At 38.6% G+C, this 25,308-nt stretch overlaps 1 protein-coding gene across 2 annotated transcripts; it reads left to right on the forward strand.

The window, feature by feature from the left end:
- The first annotated feature begins 4,110 nt into the window (after positions 1-4,110).
- ube2q1 (ubiquitin-conjugating enzyme E2Q family member 1) lies at positions 4,111-22,967 on the forward strand. 2 transcript variants are annotated; one of them, XR_005203642.1, is made up of 13 exons: positions 4,111-4,971; positions 7,843-7,947; positions 11,767-11,889; positions 12,259-12,312; positions 12,710-12,850; positions 13,875-13,959; positions 14,698-14,758; positions 14,849-14,939; positions 15,035-15,093; positions 15,243-15,291; positions 15,433-15,541; positions 18,137-18,203; positions 19,693-22,967. XR_005203642.1 is itself a non-coding variant. In XM_037746957.1 (13 exons), the coding sequence occupies exons 1-13, from the start codon at positions 4,813-4,815 to the stop codon at positions 19,722-19,724; spliced, it is 1,122 nt and encodes a 373-aa protein (XP_037602885.1). In that variant the 5' UTR covers positions 4,245-4,812; the 3' UTR covers positions 19,725-22,967. The 2 variants fall into 2 exon arrangements, 1 of the variants encoding a protein (XP_037602885.1); XM_037746957.1 differs by having other exon boundaries at positions 4,245-4,971; positions 15,433-15,528.
- Positions 22,968-25,308: the final 2,341 nt, after the last annotated feature.

Here is a 25,308-nt window from a genome sequence, read left to right on the forward strand (position 1 = left end):
ACAGATGCATACATAACCAAACAAAAAGAAAAGAAAATGTGGCCACAATTTGTGTTCTCCACATCCACCCTGGTTGATTTTACATCTCCACCTCCACCTCCACTCTCCCGGTCCAAACCCCCTCAAAAATGAGTTGACAGTGTTTGCTAGACTGGAACCTTGACCTTTCCTGAGGAACCATTGCATTAACAGTCCCTGACCTCACTGCACAGTCAGTGAGTTCAGGTAGATTGTAAGAGTTTATTTGCACATAGGGTATGAAAATGCTGTTAAGAGCAATCCGTGGTCATCACTGCTCACACTAGGCCCGGGTCTGCAGCTGTAGGCAGTGGTGGAATGTACCTAAATACATTTACTCAAGTAATGTACTTAAGTACACTGTTGACATACTAGTGCTTTACATGTGTATTTCCATTTTCTGCTACTTTATACTTCTACTCCACTACATCTCAGAGGTAAATATTGTTATTTTTACTGCACTACATCTATTTAAAACATATAGTTACTAGTTACTTTTTACAATTAAAAAAAACCATATACACTTATTTGATATGATGCAGTACTACTAATCTCATACATCTTAACTGATGGTATATTGTTGTTAGATTATTTTATCTTGTTTATATCTTAAGTTCTGGATCTTAATGACTTATCATGTTTTTATTGTAAAGCACTTTGTAACTTTGTTTTTGAAAGGTGCTATATAAATAAAGTTATTATTACTAATCTACACAGTTTCTTGGCTCCACATTTTGATGAACTACAACATTAAAAAGCTCTTACATGTACTTGTTAGTGACAAAAAGAGAATATAATATTCTATAATAATATAACACTTTTAAAGGAGCCATTCTGCATATCAAACACTTTTACTTCTGGTATTTTGAGTATATTTTGAAGTTAATACGTACTTTTACTTAAGTAGCATTTTGAATGCAGGACTTTTGCTTGTATTGGAGTATTTTTAGACTGTGTTATTTCTACTTTTACTGAAATGAAGGATCTGAGTACTTCTTCCATCACTGGCTGTAAGCCCGTACACATCACCAGTGGCGTGCATAAGTTTGAACAACAGGGCCAACCACCCCCGGCCGTTAGTTTATGAGCCTTTAAAATGGCAAATCAATGTGTTGTTCTTCAACACTGAAACCTCAAACTGCAACATACAGCTCCAGAACTGAAACTGTGGCTAACAACTTCAGCACACTGATATGAGTTGCTTAGCTAGTAGGCTATTTGCATTCCTCTGCTCAATCCACTGAATGCCAGAGGTATGACAGGGCTGATGTAATTAGACACCAAGCAACAAACTTCTACCAGTAATGTTAAAGTGAGTCACCTGCGTCCTCGCAGAATACTAATTTGGGGAGGGCCAAGTAAAAGAAAGGTTTCCCCCGTTGATAGGGAGACCTCCCCATAGCATAATTAGAGGTGACAGCGCGGCACTATTCTGGGCCAGTCAGCTACTCCCAAATCTTTCCTGATAACAGACTAACTCACAAAGAGTAAAGTTTGCTTTTAAGGTTCGGTGTGCTCCCTGAAACCCTCACAATCTGTCTAATTGAATTCGAGGACTAAAATAACTGCTTCCTGAAGACTTTCTGCCGTCTGCCTTATTGAACCTGTCTGGCTCCCAACCTGAAAGTCTAAATATTTACAAGTTTTAATACAAGATCATTCAAAGCGATCATTCAAAGAGTAGTTTCCCGGCAAACATGCAAACAATTTTGTCATTTGTTCAGCCATCAAAATGATGTCAACATTTGCATAATACATAAATATAAACAGAAGAGATATTCATGTAGCCTGAAACACAGTAACCACCAGTTAGAAGAGAGCAGCACCAACAACAACAACATCAGTGATTTCATAAGATAACCCTAGTTGTTCAAACATTGAGCCAACACTGCCTCCTAGTGGGCACCATGTACTACTACCGACATTGCACACTGTTTATGGTTTCTCAATTCAATTCAATTCAGACACAGAGAGTGGACTATATTATTTTCCTGGATCCTTGTGAGCAGAGTAGATTTTTATTTTTTTATTTTTTTTACAACCCAGTATGCATCAGGCGATGGGAAAATAACTGTTCCGTTGAACACCCATTAAATTACATATTTAAGGTCAATATTTATTATATTTTATGCTCATTAAGATGTAATAAAGCGTCTTTGAGCTCTTTAAAAGCGCTATATAAGTTTTAATTTATTATTATTATTATGATTATTATTATTATTAATAGGCCTATCTTACTCAAAATTCCTATAATTTGTGATTGGGCCTATTATACTTACAAAACTCAGATGGCTGGGCTCACACAAGTAGGCTTAGACTACTAATGAATGAACTCTGGATGTGTATATCATACCTGATTATTGTTCCTTAGCAAGACTATGTTGTACTACCTGGCCATCCTCATGTCTATTGCTCATGTCTATATATTGTATATATTTTTTTATATACAATAAACATGTATGACCTTCAAATCTTCAAAGTGTAGTCACTGTTATATTCTTCTTTTTAATAACCTGTTATGTCCAGTTAGTCTATTGTAAACAAGATGATACAGACACATTTCTTGTGATCATCTGTTAAGACATTAAAAAAGAAAAGAACATACAGATTAGAATTAAAATTAAAATTAGTTGTGATCATATAGCCTCATTCAGGCCAATTCGAACTAATGTGCTGAACTGAAATATATTAAAAAAGATAATACAGAAAGTCAATAAGAATGGTGTATTGACTATGTGCATTGAAATGTTCAATTGTTTAAATTGTCAAACAAAGCCTGTGTAAACTATTTACACAGAAACAACCTATATTTTTTGTACATTTGAGTAAACATATTTGAGTACATATATGAGTAAACACAAATGTATGTATGTGGGGCCCATGTGGGTAGTAAATGGGCTGAAAAATGGGCCCTATATGGGATTGTCCGCGGGTTCCATAATGACCCAATGTCAATTGCCCACATGGATTCCATGCAGGATTACAATGGGTGTTATGTGGGGCCCATCTGGGCAACATACCCAAGACCCATCTTGGTCCCAGCTTTAAGTTCTATGTGGGTACTACATGGGGACTACATGGGCTGAAATATGGGTTGTAAGTGGGTTTGTCCACAGTTTCTATGTTGGCCCCATGCACTAATTTCCCATTAGTGATCCACCTAGGACCCACATGGACCAACTTAGTTGATCCAAGTGGGCCATACCCACTTGGTACCGAGGTAGCCCCAGCATAACCCATGTGGGGCCCACATAACCATATTGGCTAAGAATTGAAAATGATGATTGTGTTTGATTTGGTTGTGTAATTATTGAACATTATGGCTGAGTCATAATATCAAGTACAGTATGTCCAAATTGTGATAGACACTGCAACAAACATAATGTCCATGGAAACGTAATCTAAATAATTTCAGCTATATTTATGGTACCAAATTAAAAAAAGATTCACTGGAAAGGCCCAACTCTATGTAAACTATTTACACAGAAACAACCTTTTTTTTTTGTACATTTGAGTAAACATATTTGAGTACATATGAGTAAACACAAAATTGAAAATGATGATTGTGTTTGATTTAGTTGTGTTTTATTATTATTGAACACTATGGCTGAGTCATAATATCAAGTCCAAATTGTGATAGACACTGCAACAAACATGATTTCCATAATTCCAGCTATATTTATGGTACCAAATTAAATTTTATCACAGGAAAGGACCAACTCTATTTAAGTTCTGTGCACCAGTTTTACTCTGTTATGTATTATCTGAAGCAGGAAATTGGTTATTTTCCTTTACAAAAAAGAAAAAATCGTAATCTAAAAAATGTCAGCTATATTTATGGTACAAAATTAAAATTAATCACTAGAAAGGACCAACTCTATCTAAGTTATGTGCACCAGTTTTACTCTGGTATGTATTATCTAAAGCAGGAAATTGGTTATTTTCCTTTACAAAAAAAAAAATCATAATCTAAATAATTCCAGCTATATTTATGGTACCAAATTAAAATTAATCACTAGAAAGGATTAACTCTATCTAAGTTCTGTGCACCAGTTTTACTCTGGTATGTATTATCTGAAGCAGGAAATTGTTTCTTTTCCCTTACAAAAAAAAAAAAAAAAAAAAAATCACATAGAAGCTCCTCTCCCTCTTTAAATGTTTGACTTAATGATTTTAAAACTTTTGCTTTATTCTCTTACACCCTGACATAACTAAATGTTGTCGCTCGCGCTGTATGCTGGGATTGCTGCTGCTGCTGCGGGTGAACGGTAACGGTACCGGGGGGGAGGGAGAGACGCCATCTTTAAACCCCCACCAGAGGCCGTCAGCTACAGTTGAACACCGGGAGATGAAGAAAAACACTAGAATCACCACAACCTACAGCAGGATCTAACTTCACATCGGCAGGGAGATGCTGTGATATTGTATCCCCGGGTTAAGCCAAAACAATACGGAACTGTCCGATGGCGATGTGAGGAGACGATCACGGGAACCTTTAAGAAGTGTTGTTATCACGGGCAGACAACAACAATAGACGGAGACGGAAAGACAACAACAACGGAGCTAAGCTAAGCTAACGCGCTAGCATAAGCTAAGCTAACGTTAGCTGCTACTTCGTTTGAAATTTGGACATAGCTGGTTCTATACATCCAGCTACCTATTTCTTTTGCCACATTTTAAGCAATTTTTGAAATAGAATAATTTAGAAATTGTGAGCTATAAGTCCCGACTTCTCCCCCCCCCCTAACCCTCACCCTCAGCGGCGGCCCGGCCAGCCGGAGATGCGTGGAGAAGATGTCGGTGTCGGGGCTGAAGGCCGAGCTGAAGTTTTTGGAGTCCATTTTTGATCCGAACCACGAACGATTCAGAATCATTGACTGGAAACCCGACGAGCTGAGCTGCCAGTTCAACGTAACTGGAGAAAAGCTGTTAATTATCCACTGTAATATCACGGTAAGAGAGGAAGGGGAGATAGGAAACACCCGGGTTTATACACACTTGCTCTTGTTGTTTCGTTAGCATGCTAGCCAGGCTAACGAAACAACTGTACAATCTGATGCTATGCAGGTTTTTTTGCGTAGTTTCCATAGCTAGTGTCTGCAGGAACTACGCAGTAACTCAATATTAGGGGGGTTTGTTTGCTAACAATCCGATATTAAACAGGATTGATAAGCAAACCCTGGCTGTTAGCTACACTCAATGTGAAATACATTTGTCTGTGCAATATATCCTTGATTGCTCAAACCACTGGCGCACTTACTTTACACTATACATCCTATATACAACCTACTTTACACTATACATCCTATATACACTTACTTTACACTATACACTTACTTCACATTATACATCCTATATACCACTTACTTTACACTATACATCCTATATACCACTTTACACTATACATCCTATATACACTTACTTTACACTATACACTTACTTCACATTATACATCCTATATACCACTTACTTTACACTATACATCCTATATACCACTTTACACTATACATCCTATATACACTTACTTTACACTATACACTTACTTTACCTTATACATCCTATATACCACTTACTTTACACTATACATCCTATACACCACCTACTTTACACTATACATCCTATATACACTTACTTTACACTATACACTTACTTTACCTTATACATCCTATATACTACTTACTTTACACTATACATCCTATATACCACCTACTTTACACTATACATCCTATATACACTTACTTTACACTATACACTTACTTTACATTATACATCCTATATACCACTTACTTTACACTATACATCCTATATACCACTTTACACTATACATCCTATATACACTTACTTTACACTATACATCCTATATACCACTTTACACTATACATCCTATATACCACTTACTTTACACTATACATCCTATATACCACCTACTTTACACTATACATCCTATATACACTTACTTTACACTATACACTTACTTTACACTATACATCCTATATACCACCTACTTTACACTATACATCCTATATACACTTACTTTACACTATACACTTACTTTACATTATACATCCTATATACCACTTTACACTATACATCCTATATACACTTAATTTACACTATACATCCTATATACCACTTACTTTACAATATACATCCTATATACCACTTACTTTACACTACACATCCTATATACCACTTACTTTACATTATACATCCTATATACTGTTAATTGTCCACTGTAATATCAAAACAGGATTGATAAGCAACCCCTAGCTGTTAGCTACACTGAATGTGAAATACATTTGTCTCTGCAATATATTCTTGATGCAATATACACCTCAAGTGCAACTACCTCTGTCTGTTTACATTTTATTCATTACATCTATACCCTACATATTCTACAAGTGCAATTACCTCTGTTTACATTACATCTAATTTTTATATATTTTATACTTCTAGTGTAAAACTTCTGTTTATATTTATTTGTAACATCTACTTTACCTGTTTTATTTGCTTTATAACTGGGTGTGTTGGGGGATTTGTTTGCTAACAATCCAACATTAAACAGGATCGTTAAACAAAGCCTGACTGTTAGCTACACTGAATGTGAAATACATTTGACTGTGCAATATATATTCTTTATTGCTCTAACCACTGGCACACTTACTTTACACTATACACTCTATATACCACTTACTTTACACTATACATCCTATAAACCACTTACTTTACACTATACACCCTATATACCACTTACTTTACACTATACATCCTATATACCACTTACTTTACACTATACATCCTATATACCTCTTACTTTACACTATACATCCTATATACCACTTAATTTACACTATACATCCTATATACCACTTACTTTACACTATACATCCTACATACCACTTACTTTACACTATACATCCTATATACCACTTACTTTACACCATACATCCTATATACCACTTACTTTACACTATACATCCTACATACCACTTACTTTACACTATACATCCTTTATACCAGTTTACACTATACATCCTATATACCACTTACTTTACACTATATATCCTATATACACTTACTTTACATTATACATCCTATATACCACTTACTTTACACTATACATCCTATATACCACTTACTTTAAACTATACATCCAATATACACTTACTTTATACTATACAACCTATATACCACTTACTTTACACTATACATCCTATATACCATTTACTAGACTGCACATATGTACATATTACATTTATTTATTGTACATACTACATTTATTTATTGACGGACTGCACACACTATGTTCACCCATTCACTCTGGGTATTAATAAAGGTTCATCTTATCTTATCTTATAATATATACCTCAAGTGCAACTACCTTTGTTTACATTTTATGTATTACATCTACCCTACACTATTCTACAAGTGCAATTACCTCTGTTTACATTACATTTATTTTTTATATTTTATACTTCTAGTGTTACACTACTGTTTATATTTATTTATTTATTACATCTACTTTACCTGTTTTATTTGCTTTATATAACTGTGTGTGTGTTTTACCTGATATATGTTTTATCTGCCTCGTTTAGTCTTGTCAAGTATTTGTTTTAAAGCACTGACCAGAAGTGGCAACTGTGAATCTCCTATTTAATACAATGACAATAAAGCTTTCTATTCTATTCTCACGATGCACTCTGAATGCTAATGTTTCAGTTTTTTGCCGCTATATCCTCTGATTTCTATGTTTAGCCCTGCGACACGCAAGTGAATATATAGGTCAAATGTATTGATGTAACTTGTCACGTTTTTGTCTTTTAGGAATCTTATCCATCTACGCCTCCAATATGGTTTGTGGACTCTGATGACCCGAGCTTGGCGCAAGTTTTGGAGAGGTTGGAGGATGTGAGAAAAGGCAGCACCCTGGTAGTTATCCTCTCTTTGTTTTTTTTTCACTGTGTCATTGAGGGAAAACTTGATGATTCATGCATACTTCGTGAGGATCTGCTGCTGACAATTTTTAGTATTCGTAATGAATGTTAACCTTGATCCAAAATATTGCCTGGACACATATAGTATGTTTTGTGTGAATACTTCCTACAAGACATAGGTTATCGTGTGATACGGCAGTTGGCTTCAAGTTAACAAAAATGAGGAAAAACTTGACGATTCATGCACACTTTATGAGGTTCTGCTACTGACAATTTTAGTATTCATAGTGAACCTTAAAACCTCGATCCAAAATATTGCCTGGACACATATACTAGGTTTTGTGTGAATACTTTCCTACAAGACTTAGGTTATCGTGTGATGCAGCAGTTGGCTTCAAGTTAACAAAAATTAACCATGATGAGCAGATTATTTATTTCCCAGCTGATTTATTTTTAACATATCCTTGTATATTAAATTAGAGCTGATGCAGCTGCAGCCAAAGGGCTTTCATGGTATGTCTGAGGTATGAAAAGACTACACTTTGTTTGACTTAAAGCTGCAGTTGGTAACTTTGAGCAAATATATGTTTTTTATATAACCGTCACTTTATCCTGACAGTAGTGCATGAGACAGATAATCTGTAAAAAAAAAAACATGTTCCTCTGTGTCCTCCTAGTCCACCTAATGGAATTTGCAAGATTTCACCTTGCCTGAAGGAAAACAACCAGTCAGACCCGAGGAGTCTGTACAGCGGCTGTCAATCACTGCTCGCGAAACTCGCAAACTCTAAGCAAACTGTCAAACTACGGAGGGCTGATCAAATATGAATCAAGATTACGTTACTGTAATGCCTATTTCTCGTCTTAAATGTTTTCAGAAACATATTTTAGTGTGCTGTTTAACTGTAAAAAGAGAAAGTTTGCTCTGGCGGGTGGGAGGTGCTTAGTTTTGGCTCGACTGTTTTCAACATGGTGGCCGGGTCACAAACTTTCTCAGCTCTGATTGGTTGTTTTTCTTCGGGCGTGGTGAAATTTTGCAAATGCCATTAGGAGTACAGGAGGACACAGATAAACATGATTTTTTTCACAGATTATTAATCTCATGCACTACTTTCAGGATAAAGTTTTATAAAAAAATGACCTTTTTATCATATTTTTAAAGTTACCAACTGCAGCTTTAAGTGAATTGCTTGGCTAAACAAAGGGTTTACCAGGCTGCCTCTCAGCAGGAGCATTTTCTTTGCATTATTGTTAGGACTGGATATCGTTTAAAAAATTGCAATACCAGTATCTTTTAAAGGGTCACCGATACTAATAGGGTTCTTCATTTGATACCTCTTTTTGAAACTTCATTTGATACCCTTCATGTGAATGGAAGCATTCAGTTGCGTAAAATGCCACCACCATCGCATTTATTTTTATCAGGTGCCACAGAGGTTTAGTATAGCCATACTTTCCAAAGTTTTAGTGGCATCTCGGCACGCTGAACTGCCAATTCCATCAAATACACCGCGCTCAACTTCACCACACCACAGACTGTATGGATTGTAGCTGCAGCTGTGGTGGGCCAATCACATGTCGCATTAAATCAAAGAACGCATGTGAGCAAAACTATATAAATAATACTTTTTTTCTAGATCTGGGTACAAAGGGATGAAATTCAGGTATCAATTGACTGGAGACATTTCGATACTACTTGGTACTGGGTTATTTAGGTCGAGGTATTCGAGTACCTATACCCAGCCCTAGCCAGCCTGCTGTGTTGAGGTTCAGCAGAAGGAGGCAGCTGATTGTGGTCTTAAATAATCTTTTGGAGCCACTCCTTTATTTTGGACTTTGGTTAGACAAGCCAGAGCTATCATTTAGATTCGTTATTCACTTAGTACTGCATTATATATTTATATTCTAGACTACATATCATAAAGTGTTTGTCCTTTAACATTTTTTGCACCATTGTTGCAAGGTGTTTGCAATGTTGAACTAGTTAAACAGTGTTCACCACAGGTTAAGTTAATGCCATTTTAGTCTTAAATTCACACAAGATGTACACAACTTGGAGCTTATTTAAAATTTCTTATGGGCTTTCAAGCATAAACAAACAGCTTGCATGTGCTGCATAAATGTGTGTGACTTTGCACTTGGGGAATGGGTTGAACGTGTATAACTGGCAAGTACAAACAGGCAGGTTTTCAGCAGACCAAATGGCTGTGACATTAGATCATTGCGACAACCTTTGAGGTCAAAATGTCTGTGACAAGCAGATTCTCATGTAATCCTGCGTGTGCAGTGACATCCTGATCTTAGTTAGCCTACTTATTCATGCTGCTCTGTTTGTAGGACACAAAAAGTGTTTTTTATAGAAGTGCTGTTGGATTTTTTTGGACAGAAGATTTTTTCATTTGCAGTTTGCACCATATCTTAGTCTACATTCAGATAGAGAAAACAACATTGTGAATGTTGTGAGTTATGTAAAGGGCAAACCTTACCTTCCTGTGGATAGATAAGATCAACCTATTTTCTTACTGTTGCACAGATGGTTTAGCGGTATCGTATATTTGAATTGCACCAAATTTGCAAAGGCAGAACACAAGCTGATGGCAGCTAAATGATTGTTGCCTTCCTCTTTTTTTGTATGAGTACAAATGTCAGTGTTTGTATGTGTGAATCCTTACTTTGAAGTCATATGTGAGAGTTATTGATCCTAATTGTATTGCTACTTATAGATTGCAAGATTTTACATTGTTCCACAGTTGGTCAAATGCCCTGCAAGACACTGCTTTGGAAATAATGTAATCATCCCATAACTTTTGTCTCCTACAATCACAAATTGCTAGTTTTGCATTCAGGATTCTGTGATTTAAGATAATCTAATATAATGTAACATATATTATATATATATATATATATATAATAAATAATGAGGCTAAACAATGGAAACCGCTTATAGTGATCACATTTCTCCAGGATGATTACTATAACCACATTTTTGATGGTAGTTCTTTATCATGCAGATTACCATCTAATTTGTAAATTTATTACATGAATGACAATGACAACTTTGCTATTTACTGGCTCGCTGCCAATTCTTCTGCCTTTTCCCTCACCAAGGGCGAGGAATTGCTGTTTTTGGCCGGCTCTGTGTCACTGCAGTGCGGGCGGTGCATGCAGATGAATGGCGCCCCTTTGCCGGGGCTCCTCGCTTGCTCACCCGGTGTGTGGCACGGAGGGAGGCGGGCGCCGTTCGTAAGCATGTGCTGCCCACACTACGGTGGCGCAGAGCCATTTGAGGATTGGCAGAGTTTCACTTTTAAGAGAGTATTACATGACCACTTGACAAGGGCGACTTCAACCACAGGTGCTTTTTCCGTGCACATTTGTTTGTCATTCAGAATAAATGACTTTGTTTTTCCCGTCATGATTTCGATGTGCACGCAGCTGTACTGTAAGTGGACTACTTGACTACTATAAGCAAATTATTTAAACAGCATTTGTATAGGAATGATTCTGTCCCAAGCTTTTTGATCCATATAAGCGATTGATCACTGTAACCAAGTGGTTTCCTCTGTGTTAATTATCTGAAGTGAGGGTCTAAGGACAGAGGGCTGTACAGATTGTAAAGGCCTTTGAGGCAAATTTGTGATATTGGGCAGTATAAGTAAAATGGACTTGGTAGTCTAAGTCTACTATTATTAATGAATGCGATAGTGTTTCTGTCACGTCTGACATGTGGCATTTGCTGTGTAGCTACATTTGCTATCTTGAATGTTTTTTTCTAACTCTGTATTCCCTCCTCTTTGTGGTTTCTCTTTCCTAGCTTTTGCAGCAGTTGAAGAAACTCATTTGTGACCTTTGTCGGCTGTACAACCTTCCCCAACATCCAGATGTGGAGATGCTAGACCAGCCCCTGCCTGCAGGCCCCGTGGGACAAGACCGAAAGGCAAGGCTGCATAGTTCGCTCTAGTGAAATACATCCTCATGGCATGACATGGATTGGCAGGGCCAGGACATGGCCAGTATTCGATTACTTTTAAGGAATAAGACATACATATTTAAATAAGGTGGTCTTTATTATTCACTTCCAAACCAATTTTGCTCAGTAATGAAATAGCAGCCTACATTACAGAGGGCCTTGGTGATTTAGTTGTTCTCTAAGCTGATCAATAGGCTCTTCCTGCGGTTATGGTCAGTAAAAGGTGGTCTTGTGTGAAAAATAAATAAATAAATAAACAGCTCGGGGAGTCTCTTTCAGATGACTTTATTCAGTTTGACTCAATGCCTTGTTAATGGTGTGTGTATGTGTTTATAGCATGGGACAGAGGAGGTCACATCTGAAGAAGAGGAGGAGGAGGAGATGGGAGAGGTAAGTTATCATCTTTGGTCTAAACAACTAACCTATGGCTCTTAGAAGGTTGGGCTATTTAATGAAATGTTATGATGTTATGCTTATCATTTAATAAAGATTCAGATGTTTAACATGTTTTTGATTGGTATGTCTGTCCTTATCCTCCACCAATACATACACATTGTTATTGTCTTTGGGTTTGATTTGATTATGATCTCGTCATCCTGGATATTGAGGAGCTAATGTTAATGTTTTCTTTGTTATGATGTTATTCTAGTGAACAAGGAAGTTTTATCACATCTTTTGACTTGGCACTGGCTTTGATCCCTGTGCCGTTTTTTTTTTTATGTTGCATGTATTGCTGGAGAACCAGAAAGTATTTGAAATGTCTAAAATATTGAATATGAACCAACAGGACATAGAGGATCTGGACCACTATGAAATGAAAGAGGAGGAACCTGTGGATGGGAAGAAATCCGAGGATGATGGCATCGAGAAGGAGAATCTCGCCATCCTGGAGAAGATCCGAAAGAACCAGAGGCAGGACCACTTGAATGTAAGTCTTTGGCGGTGTCTGAAATCATTCACTACTCCCTCCTCACTATCCAGTTGTGAGCTCACCGGCAAAATTTAAAAAACACTTTTGGATACTACTCTGGTCATTGTCTCTGTGCCGTTAACTACATCATTGCTGTCGCATAATAAAAACGTGCCAGATTGAACGTCTATAATAAATACTGTAATGTATTTTTGTGATAAATACATATTGTAAGTTATTTTGTTGAGTTGCCTCTTAGTTAAATGCTCTGAGTGCATTTAAGTTCCCTTGGTAAGCAGTGATGCTGTGTATATGTTTAGAGCTTTTATTGTGAAAGGTCAAAACGGAAAGAGTAAAGCGGTGGTTCGTTGCTGTCTGCCATTTTGGCGTATTTTCCCACACTAATAAATACAACGTACTTTGTGACCGTTTGTGTTGTGATGCGCCGCTCTGCTCACATTAAATACATTATTTTCATACTCATGGATTTGTCTCAATCGCGCTGCTCTCTCTCCTCTCATCCGTCTGCCATTTCTTTCCTTCAGCACATTGCATGATGGTATATAGTGCCTGTTTAGTGATCATCATTGTTCACTATTTTTCACAATGCATTGTGGGATAATTTGAGTCCACTATATAAGCCATAATAATTCTCACTATACATTAGGACAGCACTACAAAATGGTGAACTCACTATATAGTCCACTATATAATGAGTAGTGAGTGATTTTGGCCTTTATTCAGTAAAGTACATATATTTATTAAGGGGCTTATGGTTGATAACATATTGAATTATATCCTGAATATGGAACCTATCTTGCATGTTACAATTTTCTCTATAAATATATACTTTGAGGATCAGTGAGGCATTCTCTCAAGGGGTGCACCGATATAAATATTGATTGATGTCTAGTGGAATAAAGCTTTCTGTTTGATGTCGGCCCACGTTAAGTACAGATGACAGGTTTACCCTTACGGTGGATTGCAAAGCACCGTGTTCTTTGTCTTTTATTGTAACAGTTGTTGTTTTGAATTTTTGCAGGGAGCTGTGTCTGGTTCAGTGCAAGCCTCCGACCGCCTGATGAAGGAGCTTAGAGAGATCTACAGGTCTCAGAGTTACAAAACAGGTATGCACTCTGCACAATGGTCTGCTCTTTGGTGCAGATCTGAGTGAAAAGAACACTTTCAACTAACTCTACACGGAAACAAGCATACATACCTACAAACCCTCACACACAATAATCATCGATTCTATCCACTTGATGTGATTGACGTCAAGCATTGCAATACAAGAGCTGTGATGTTTACACGATCAGAGCTGAACATTTTAGAGCGAGTGTAGTTGTGTAGAATTCAAAAGGAACCTAACTTTGTATGACTTGTCCATATGACTTCAGCTCCACCCTCATGTGGGTGTACAGACAATACTATAAGGTTACTACACCCTTTATTGTAACTTGCAACCATCTCTTGTATGCTTAAGTAAAAGCTTTAAGTTCCCTGAGGCAAATTTGTGATATTGGGCTGTACAAATGACTTGACTTGACATCGACTCGCTTTCCACAATAGCTTTATGGCATTCCTTGAAACATAAAGGAACACATTATTAAAAATTAGGCAGAGACCCATTTTGAAGTATTTTATCTTGTGTAAATTATTCACCTTTGAACAAGGCTTCCAATTATTCAGGCTTCACAGAATTAACTGACAGTGGTATGAGAGTGGAGGCACCACTTAAAATACACTATGCACTGCATTACCTTTCAGTTTATAACATGAAAAGGGAGATTAAATCATTACAGTTTTTACCAGACCTCGCTTTGTGAGACATCTGAGAACTACTATCTAATCAATTTCTTTTGCAGGCATCTATTCAGTGGAGCTGGTTAACGACAGCCTGTATGAATGGCACGTCAAACTAAGGACGTAAGTAACTGTGTGATCTTGTGTCGCATATTATTTTTTCCTCTCTGTCAGCATAAACACAGACTGATTGCATGATTTAATGACCAACAGGGTGGATCCGGATAGCCCCTTACACAGTGATTTACAAGTCCTAAAGGAAAAAGAAGGAATGGATTACATTTTACTAAACTTCTCATATAAAGTGAGTAACATCGACTCTGCATTATTAAAATGAAACACCATTTTGGAGTCTTTGAAGTCTGTAAATTGAACATTTTTGCTGGTCCCGCTTTACAGGATAATTTCCCCTTTGATCCACCGTTTGTCCGGGTGGTTTCGCCTGTGCTTTCTGGAGGGTGAGTTCATTTAGCTTTTCACAATTTCTTCCATCCCCATTGACTGTTTTCTTAGTTGAGGCTGAGTTAGTGAACAAAATGATTAAACGTGTGCTTTCTTTTGGAAGAGGACTTCATTGTGTTTTTGTTTTTTTCTGTTCTTGCTTTAGTTATGTTCTTGGAGGAGGTGCCCTGTGCATGGAACTTCTCACCAAACAGGTATGTCAAGTGTTTTTTTCTTCAAGCCGTAAATGAAAGTGAATTTGCACTGCATAATATTCAATATAACCTTTATATAATATTTGCATGTTTTACATTTTTAGAAGCTACTCCTATTGACATTGGGTTTCCTGTTTGCAGGGTTGGAGCAGTGCCTATTCCATTGAGTCTGTCATCATGCAGATCAATGCCACTTTAGTCAAAGGAAAAGCCAGAGTGCAGTTTGGAGCCAATAAAGTAAGTAAGTGAGGTGAAGTGAAGCAGGTTTCTTTTCAAGTCAGGAAATGTTCTGTGATAATGTTGAGCTCACCTAAGGAATGATGTGGATCACAATGACAGTGCTTTGACACAAAGGCGTCCCTTGGCTCTTAACGGTGGCATGTTGTGCTGTGTGAGAATCTCCTGTTTCTGCAGCCGAGGCTGGTTATGTGCTATTTTTTTTTTTAATCCAATTGGAGTGGGTTTGGAGGTGCAGCGTGTCACCGCTGGGATGGCCAAGGTAGATGCTTATCTGTTTGTGCTGTTACTTGTCATGTCCTTCTTAATGAAACCTAATCTGGCTACCGGCTTCTCTCAGAGTTTGATAAGTTAAGTACCAAATAAACAGAAATATTTAAACCCCTCTCAGAAGCTCACAGATACAAATCCCATTTTAGTTTGTCATATGTTCTGACGCAGACTTAAATTAGTTGATATTTTTCACTTTTTTAGTTTCCTGTGTTTGACTTTCATCTTTTCCCAATCTGATAAATTCTGGGTTAGCATAACATGCAACTGGGATAAAGTTTATTTGGGAAACATACATGTTATTTCTTTACATTTGAACCTCTGCACTGTTACAATGCAAGAGGTACTTTGATTAGTTGAATACCAAGTGCCTCTTACAATAGCTACTAAAATTTGTTTTTTACTCGGAGAACTTTGAGCAAATGGGTCATTGCTTTTTTTAGGCTCTTTGCATAATGTTAGCATTATAATGAACACGTGAAGTTATTTTTATCGGAGAGTTGTATTTTTGTCAACCATAAAATTGGACCTCTAACAGTTTTCACTCAAGGCCTGACAGTAGTAAGGTGTCTGTGTTGTGTTTGAGGTGAAAATACTTGTTTTGAGAGTGTCATTTTAAGGAGAATGTGTAAGTTGTACACTATAGCTGCTTTAAAGCTCTGCCAGTACTGGAAAAATGCATTCATGAGGATCTTTACCCCTCATAGCACTTTCAGATTTACGCAGTAACCTGGGATAAACCGGTGTTTGCTGTCAGTGTGAATAGGTCAACCCATGTTAGACAACCTGGTGTCACGATCTGTCTCAACCGGGGCTAAGCACTTAATCTGAAACCACTTCACTTTAGTTTGAAAAGGTGAACGGGGGCTTCTTACACAATGGTTATCTACACAGCCCGCCCAGTGAAAGCAGCACGTAAGCAGAGCAGATTCAGTCCTCCTGTGTCTATACAGGATGCGTTCAGGCAGAGTATTGAGTGTAGGTCACCCATGTTTTTGCAGCCCTCAGAGCCCAACACACAACCACTGAAGGCATAAAATGCAAGAAAATAGACTTGATGCATAAAAACACACTTTGGTTTGCAGTTTCGCGCTGAAAGCGTGAATGACACACGTGCTATTATGTGGCCTGAGTAGACTGCTGTATTGATTTGAAATAGAAGCATGTTGGTTTGAGACGCACGTGAGAAGGACGACTGAAAAATGTGGTTAGATAAGCTATTACCACACAGTGTATATGTAGCAACTTTTAGCCCCATTGGTCATAAATTAAGTTTCACTTGGCTGCTTAAGGCAGGTTTCACAAAGACAGTTTAGACTGGTCTGTATTGTTAGGCCAGTCTTAGTTTTGCACTTAGATTAGCCTAATCTGCTAGTTGGACAGTTTCACAAAAATAAAAACTGACTTTCAGTAAGCCTAAAAAGTTAGCCACCCTACCCCAGGCTAACTCAGAACTAAGGGCCACGTTTCCATGGTAAGAGTTAGTGACACCCAAAGACAAATAAGAGGAAAATATGGCTCATAATTTGTGGTTTGCTAACAATGTCATGGAGTGAGCAATTAAGTAGGAAAGAGTTTTTAGAGGCCGCAGTGACACGTTGAGGACATAATGAGTCTTTTTTTTTTTTTTTTTGCCCGAGGAAAAGATCCTAAACCTGACAGATGACTTAGCCAAAGTATTGAGCCCTGCCACATTAAGAAGCCACAGCATCTCAATTTGAGATTTTATTTTACTGGAAGTTTTGTTTTAAAGGTTACGCTCTCGCTGAATTTTCCCTGTAAAATGTTCTTGTAAAGTCTTCCAGAACATTTTTTGCTGGAGTGAAGGGAGCTGAGCAGTCTGAGCAGTCAGCCATGTTTTTTAGTTTAAAAAAGTCTTAATTTACCCAGAGTACATGGCAAATTAGATAGTCAAGAACTAGATAGCATTGTGCAATGGATTAATTTAGACTATTACTTTGATCCAAGCCATAGTCCAAGTCTATCTTTGTGAAACCTACCCCAGGTGTGGAGCTATAAACATTGCTACACTCTTTTATGCAGTGAATTACTGTCAGAAATAGATTTGTGCAAAACCTTGTGTAATTGTGTGCAGTCCTGTGCAGAGCCAGGTCTTCTGTGAATATTGATGACCAGGTGTGCGTGACAGCAGTCTGTTATGAATGGCCAAACAAGGGGAGAATGCGAGTTTATCCTGCGCCATACACAAGTTTTGTTCTTGTATTTGGAGCTTTTTCTCTGCTTGTAGAAAACCACTGTTATTGCTGTTTCCTGTTCTGTACTGTTGTCATGAAACCCTGTGCACACTCCTAATGTTCATTTTCATCTTTTAATGCAGAATCAGTACAATCTTGCCAGAGCACAGCAGTCCTACAAATCCCTGGTTCAGATCCACGAAAAGAACGGTGAGTGTTTTTGTCTCCAGTTTCATACAGTGTGCATTACTGACCTTGTTTACTGAAACCAAATCCCTCCCAAGGCTGAGGGAAATTATTGCTTGTACTGTTGTCTATGTACCAAACAGGGACAGTATTTACATACATATAGTCCACATTATTACACTCAATTTGTATAGTAGCTAGCAGAATATAGATAACAGCAATACACAAACAACATGCTTGTGATTCACTGCCATTCATTCACTCTAGAATTAGACTATACTGTATATGTGTATTTTAAACATTCCTGCTAATATGAACTAACCTACATAATGACAGATAATAACTGGTATTTAGTTCTGGTGTTATTTAAGTGTATAATTGCTGATGTCCATTAAGCTTCTATAAACTCTGAATCTATAATGAACTGATATAAAAAGGTGTACAAGTGTTGGTTATACATTGTTAGGGAGTAGTAGTAGTGTACAGGTGCGCTGGTTACCCACAGGCTATTATGGAAGATGACTAATGTACTAAATAATTGTCTTAACAATCATTACATTTATTTATATAACTTGCTGTTTACCGAATCCCTGGCATTCAAAATGTCATGTTCAGGTCCAATGACAAATGTTATAACATTATTTCACAGACATGGCTCATTGCTCTATGTGAACTGATTGCTTTGTGACTTGGATCATTCTGATTTGATATTTGTCTGTTTGCAAGCTGAGCAGAATAAAACAGCCCAATCAAATCCAATTAATATAACATGAAATTGACAACAAGATAAGAATCAACATTCACATTTGAAAGTTAATTTTATTGGAAAAACAGCACTGGTAGGTCAGTTGCTCAAAGATGTATTAATGCAAATGTACGTTGTTGTCCTTGACCTCTGTGAAAACACCAAGCTGCATTTTATAACCAGAAGTGCAGGTGAAAATATGTAAATTACTTTTACTTTGTCAGGCGACACTGAGTTATATTTAATTGTAGTAGAATATAAAAGTTGAGAGCCGAAAGCCTGGCTTTTAAAAATTCAGAACCATATGTGCCCTGGGCCTAACCCCTGAGCACTTTCTATCAGACTAACCAGACATGGTTGGAAATGCAGGTACAAGCCAATGAGGCAGAAAATGATGCATGTGCAAAAAGCATCTACATGTAACCCTGATACTATTGGTGGATTCAGATTCTGACGTACAATAAACCTCTGATGCGCGCTTTGACTGAATCAGTGAGGAAATAAAACAGTGTGTCTGGCAGGAGGAGACAGAAGCTCAAGGTTTGTTGAAGAAAACCTGCCAGCGAGCAGTTTAGGTTCACAGAGTCAGTTACCATGGTAACTGACCCAGAGTTTAAGTTACCTGTCTTCCTGGAACTGAAAACCCAGAGTTTCCGTCATCTCAGGGTACTGAACCCGCTTTCTGAAACAGGGCCCTGGTGATGTCACTGTAGATTGTTGTTTTTGTTAACTGTATAGTAATGTTTTGTTGTTGTTTTTTTCCCTTAGGCTGGTACACACCCCCTAAAGAGGACGGCTAAAACAGACTCCTGCCTTTCCTGCACTGGGACCACATGTCTTCGATTTTTTTTTTTCCTTGCGACCAATATTTTTTTTCTATCCTGCAAACCATTTCGTTCTCTTCATGAGAGTTTGAACTCCAAACCAAATTCCTCATTCAGTGCCCACCCAGAAACTAGCACATAAACACACACACACACCCCCACCTGAAATTTACATCCAAGCTCATCAGCTACTCGCAAGGGCGTCCTCTCCTCAATATTTATCTCTCTGTACATCTGTTGTCTGATACAATCTTTAATTTTTCCATTGCGACATTCATCCCATACTCCAGGAAAACGGCGGACTAAATATCGCGCGCGCAAACTCACCCTTTGGTTTTGGCGTCGAGCATGCCAAGGTTACTTGCTGGCTGTGAGTTGAAAAGTGCAGCATGGCTTTACCCGCCAGCCAGCAGTGGCAGTGTGATGCTCCAGTCGCCGGACACTGCCTCTCTGGCCACACACTGGATCCCTGATGTGATGCAGTGGTGGACTGGATATGACATTTAAATGCTGGTGGTGGAAGAACCGCTACCTTTTCTCTCCATGGACGGCCTCTGTAATATTGTGCTCATGTATTATCTTTGCAAAGCCAAGATCCCTCCTCTGGAAATAACACGCTTCTGAGGCTAGCTCGCTTTCAAACCTCTTATCTTTTTTAAAGCTTGAAGCCCTGAGGTGGGGAGGAAGAGAAAAGAGACTTTTTTGCAGCCTGGCTTGGGACAGCCCATAATGAAGAACAGCATCCTGCTGTGCTCCAAAGTCGGAGACCGCTGTCATCATCGCGACCAGCAAACTCCCTGCAGGAGAGGTTTGGCGCAGTCGTAGGTTGGCAACCCAAGAAACCTGACCAGGCAAAAGCAGGGGCGTGTTTGGTTTGGATCACACTGTAATGTAGTTGATTTTAACTCCACGTGTAAACATGTAAATTTGTATTTCTGCAAAAGGATTTAATTGTTTATAATGTAACCTTGTCTGGGTCTTTGACTGGGCAAAGACTGTATTACTATATACCCTTGACTATTAACAGCAGGGGCACTGCAACTTCTCAAGACCCATTTAGAATAAGAAAAAGTTGCTTCATGGATACTCTTGCAGAAGGAAACAAAAGTACACCGTGATCTTATGTAAGCTTAATGACTACTGCGGTTTTGTTCTTTTTTTTTTTTTTTTTTTTATAAATAATATTGATTTGTAATCCTCATGTTATTGGCAACATCGACAGTACCATTCCCCCTTTATTTGATGGCACCTCTTAACTACGACGGCCGTAACAATAATGGCATAGACACAGCTGTTTTCTGGCATTCCAGAGGTTTGACTACTCATATCTAATCACTCAAACCGGATGAACCTCAGTAAGGCTATGCAGTGAAGACACAGTCTTGTGGAGTTTTGAAGAAAATGAGTCTTAAACAGCTTAACCGTGTAGTCACCTGCTTAGTTCTTGTAGCCGGTTCACATCCTGAGCACTTTGCCAATCCTGCAGTCCTAACAGTCTGGAGAAAAAAAAGTGACCTTTTTACCTTCTGACTTTTCCTTGACCTCACGGCTGGGTTTTAAAATAACGCAGCCCAGAGTTTCAAATTCACAGCAATAGTCTCGACCATATATACCTTCTGGCTTCACACCTGGGAAGATCGACTGGAGTCTGTTCCATTTCCAGATCATTTGTGTAGGTTTGATAAATATTTGTTCAGATTTGCCACCGGAGGGACCCCAGCTCTTCCCATTACCACCTCTCTGGTTACTATTCATAACCACTCCCGGCGCCGCTGCACCCCTCAGCGCGCAGGGTCTTTGATGTAATGTGAATAATATGCAGAAAACTGTGTGGAGCATTCCAATTAATGCAGTTACACGTTTGTTGTGGGTGTTCTATTGTGTGGTTACTTGCATTGTTTTTAAGTATATTGTCCTGAAAACCAGCATAGAAAGCTTAGTTATGCTAATTCATACAAGTCATTCCTCATTTTTCTTTAAGTTAGAGTTTCCTCAGTGATACTAACCTCAGTCACAACACACCGATAACTTTCAAAAACAGGTGGAGATGGGTACAAAAAACATTACAGCCTGTTCATATTCAGCACATGTCTGGCATTTGTTTAGACTAGACAAGATATGTCGCACTCCTTTCTCGTTTTCACCACAAGAGAAAATCCCAACATGACTATGGATCATTGGCATGGTTGTTAGCTGTTGTGATGCCATTGGTAACGTACTAATCACTTCATCCTGGTCACTTTGTCGAAGCCCACCCCCCCTGCATTCCCTGGAGGAGCAAACTCAGGAATACATACTGCACACTTTGCTAAAGGATTGCTTCAGAATACCGTCATGAAGTGCAAGATTGAATGTGTCAATCTTTTTTTGGGCCATTTTAAAAAAATGAGGCGTCTGTTTTACCGATAGGCAAAAAACACTTAGATTTTCTGAATACCTTTGAGGTGAAATAATTAATTAAGCAAGTTTTTTTGGAATGATCAGATGTGGAGCAGGGATTTGCTCCCACCCTCAGATTAACCTGCGCTTGATGAGGGGTTCAGAGCACATCTACCCTGTCTCTTTGATATTGCTGTATTTTGCATGTCAATATACTATCAATGGGTGTTTTTCCCCCAAGCTACTGAAGGCAAAAAGAGTGGTCGGGTAGGGTGGTTTAAAAAGACTAGATGTATCCGTTTTTTTCGATAATTTGTTTCCTTACCTTGTGGTTTCCTACATCAGTGCACAGGATAATTTCTCCCCTGCGTGCCGCTTATTGAACCAGGTCAGATACTTTGAGAGACGCATGGAATTACAAGACATCCCACCTGCTTGGATTACCTTTTTAAAAGATGCCAGGATTCCCCAACAAAAGTAGCAGTTCAGATTTGTGTGCCATCAGAACAATTGTAAACCCCACATCTTTAACCTGACCTTTGGAATAATGGTGTACTCAAGTCTGCTTGAGCTTCTCTCACACGACTCCTGTTGTCTGACTAACAAAAAAAAAACCTTCTCTGCTTTGGCGAGCAACATATTGGTCCGAGGTCTGAATTGGCCTGATCCTGGGTTCTTTACCTTGCTTCATTAACTGCAGTGGCCGGGTTATAAAGTTATGCACTGTTAGCATGCTTTGGTTTGGTTTCAGTTTTTTTTTCCATTGCAAGGGTGATTTTGACCATGTAAAGTAATTTGTAAACTTGCATCAAGTTTATAAATAAAGAATTTTATGAAATATCTCTTTCTTCTGTTCTAATTGCAAGTGTTTATCAGTAGGAAATGGAAAACTATTTGTTTCCTGGAAGAGTAATCTATGCAAAATCTCAAGAACAGTTAAACATATTGATAAGCAAACTGATTTAGGAACTAAAACTCTCATAAATAAGTTAAAGTGATAGTTCAGGTGTTTTGAAGTGTGGTTGAATGAGGTACTTATCCATAGCAGGTGTATTATTTACAGTAGATAATGGTCGGCACGCCCCCAGTTTGAAGAAACAGACTGGAGCACCGGAGCAAATCAATACAGTGCTGTGGACGGGCACGGCAGAAAAACATATTTTAGCCACCTAAAAGAAAGACTAAATTTAATTGTACGCTATATTTAGAATATTTTCACCGCTTTATCTTGCCATCAGACAGCCCTTTCTGACGGGGAACTGAACTGAAAGTGAAATTTATCTATGTTCTTTCCAAAGCCAGCAGACTCATATGACAAAAACAGTATGGATACGTTTCACTTTCAGTTCAGTTTGCAGTCAGAAATTCTAAATATAGCACACACTTAAACAGATGTGATTTTGTTTAGGTGGCTAAAATATGTTTTTCTGCCATCCCCATCCACAGCACTGTATTGCTTTGCTCCAGTGCCGGTGCTCCTGTCTGTTTCTTCAAGCTGGGGGCTCGCCGGCCGTCATCTATAGTAAGTAATACACTTACGATGAGTAAGTACCTCATATAACCCCACTTCAAAACACCCTAACTATATCCCTTTAAGCAGTTGTTTTATGTAGATCTTAGTTTTCCAGGTAATGCATTTCTTGTATTTTCCAGTAGATGGTGTTCTTTGCCAAAAGATTAAGGTGTCAGTTTTTATCCAGAGCTGCCGTCATCATCCAAGGGGACAAACACCCTTGCACCCTTTTTGCCCCAGGAACTGAGGCAGTGCACTTATGGCCGTGCCCCTCTGGTTTGCCTCTGACACACATTACTGTAGCTCTTGTTGACCTAAACTGTGCATTTAAGGGCCTCTGTTGCTCAAAGTGTACCATCTATTTAAAACCAAAACATTACAACTCAGGTATGATGATTTAATTCAATGCATTTTAATAACCATGTAGCAAAACAGGTGCGATCTCTTTCCATCCAACTCATCACGTATTCACAATGTTAAACAACAGGAAGTACAGGAAATTTCCACAATATACATCACATGAGATCACCCAGAGGGCAGTGGATTGAGTAAATAGCTGGTAAAATCTGATTTTGAACCAGTTTGTCTTGGCGGTGCAGTGATTTCTAGCAGGTTCCTTGGTGAAGGCGGTAACAGGTGGTGTGCTGGGATGAACAGATTTTATCCTCTCTAATTTTTGCACAAATAGATTTCCTTTTTTCATTTCCCACCACTTACTCACTGTTCTTTGGTTTCACACTTTCTCTCACTCTTTCTCTGTGTGTGTGTGTGTGCTAGAAATCACCACTAGATGGTATTGGAGCTCTCTTGTAACTCTGGGCTATTGTTTTTTTTTTAGTCACTGGCGACTCCTGTCTGCTTGTAACATCAGTCAGCAGCTGGCGCTCCATTATTGCACTCATTCCTGCTCTTAGCATCTCTGTAGCCCATTTCCTTCAAGGTTGAATGAATGAAGGTCATTTGTTTCAGTGAGCGAATTGCTATTGATGGGATACGGTCTGATATAGACAGCTCATATTCTCCATGTGAGTGTGTTTTAGTCAGATACTGTCATGGTGGGTTGGCGTGCGCTGCTCTCATAGATGTCAGGTTTGTGATAAATAGCTGAATCAATCCCCATCAGGTCTTATGAGAAGCAGGATGGCCGTAGTAGATAACATGGTGACCTACTGAGTCTGTGGTCGATCATGCTGTTGCTGCCTGGATACTTATGGATATTAGAAATCACTCAAACCAAGAACCAGAGTGTACTTTTTTGAAGATATCAGGAATTCAAATCAACGGACAGATTGCAGTAAGGAGGAGAAGAGAAGTGTAATGGTCTAGCCTATTATTGCAGAACTTTTTTTTTTATTTTTGTTTACGTGTGGCTGGCTGGCCCCTCGGCTGGTGAGGAGCACGCCTCATTATCCAGCTTCAGCCAATCTGTTTGTCCAGCCTGTCGCCTTCGCCGCTCAGACACAACACTGCGAGGAGGCCGTCCGTCGAGGCTCTGGGGCCCGGAGGAAAGAGGCTGTGCATCTCTGTGATTAACTCGCCGGTGCCCACACTGAGACAGCAAGAAATAGCTGACTTCTCCTCCTTCACCCTGGGCCACAGCGCAAGCACACGGTGGGCCGCATCCAGAATCAGCTGGAGTTGATTGATAGCCTGCGGCTTAAAGGCTGC

Source organism: Sebastes umbrosus, chromosome 2, assembly GCF_015220745.1.
Source record: "Sebastes umbrosus isolate fSebUmb1 chromosome 2, fSebUmb1.pri, whole genome shotgun sequence".
NCBI classification, from domain to species: domain Eukaryota; kingdom Metazoa; phylum Chordata; class Actinopteri; order Perciformes; family Sebastidae; genus Sebastes; species Sebastes umbrosus.

Coding starts and splice junctions, on each gene's coding strand:
- ube2q1 (XM_037746957.1), top strand. CDS start 4,813: ATGTCGGTGTCGGGGCTGAAGGCCGAGCTGAAGTTTTTGGAGTCCATT. Junction 4,972..7,842: donor TTATCCACTGTAATATCACG/GTAAGAGAGGAA, acceptor TTTGTCTTTTAG/GAATCTTATCCATCTACGCC. Junction 15,292..15,432: donor TGGAACTTCTCACCAAACAG/GTATGTCAAGTG, acceptor TCCTGTTTGCAG/GGTTGGAGCAGTGCCTATTC.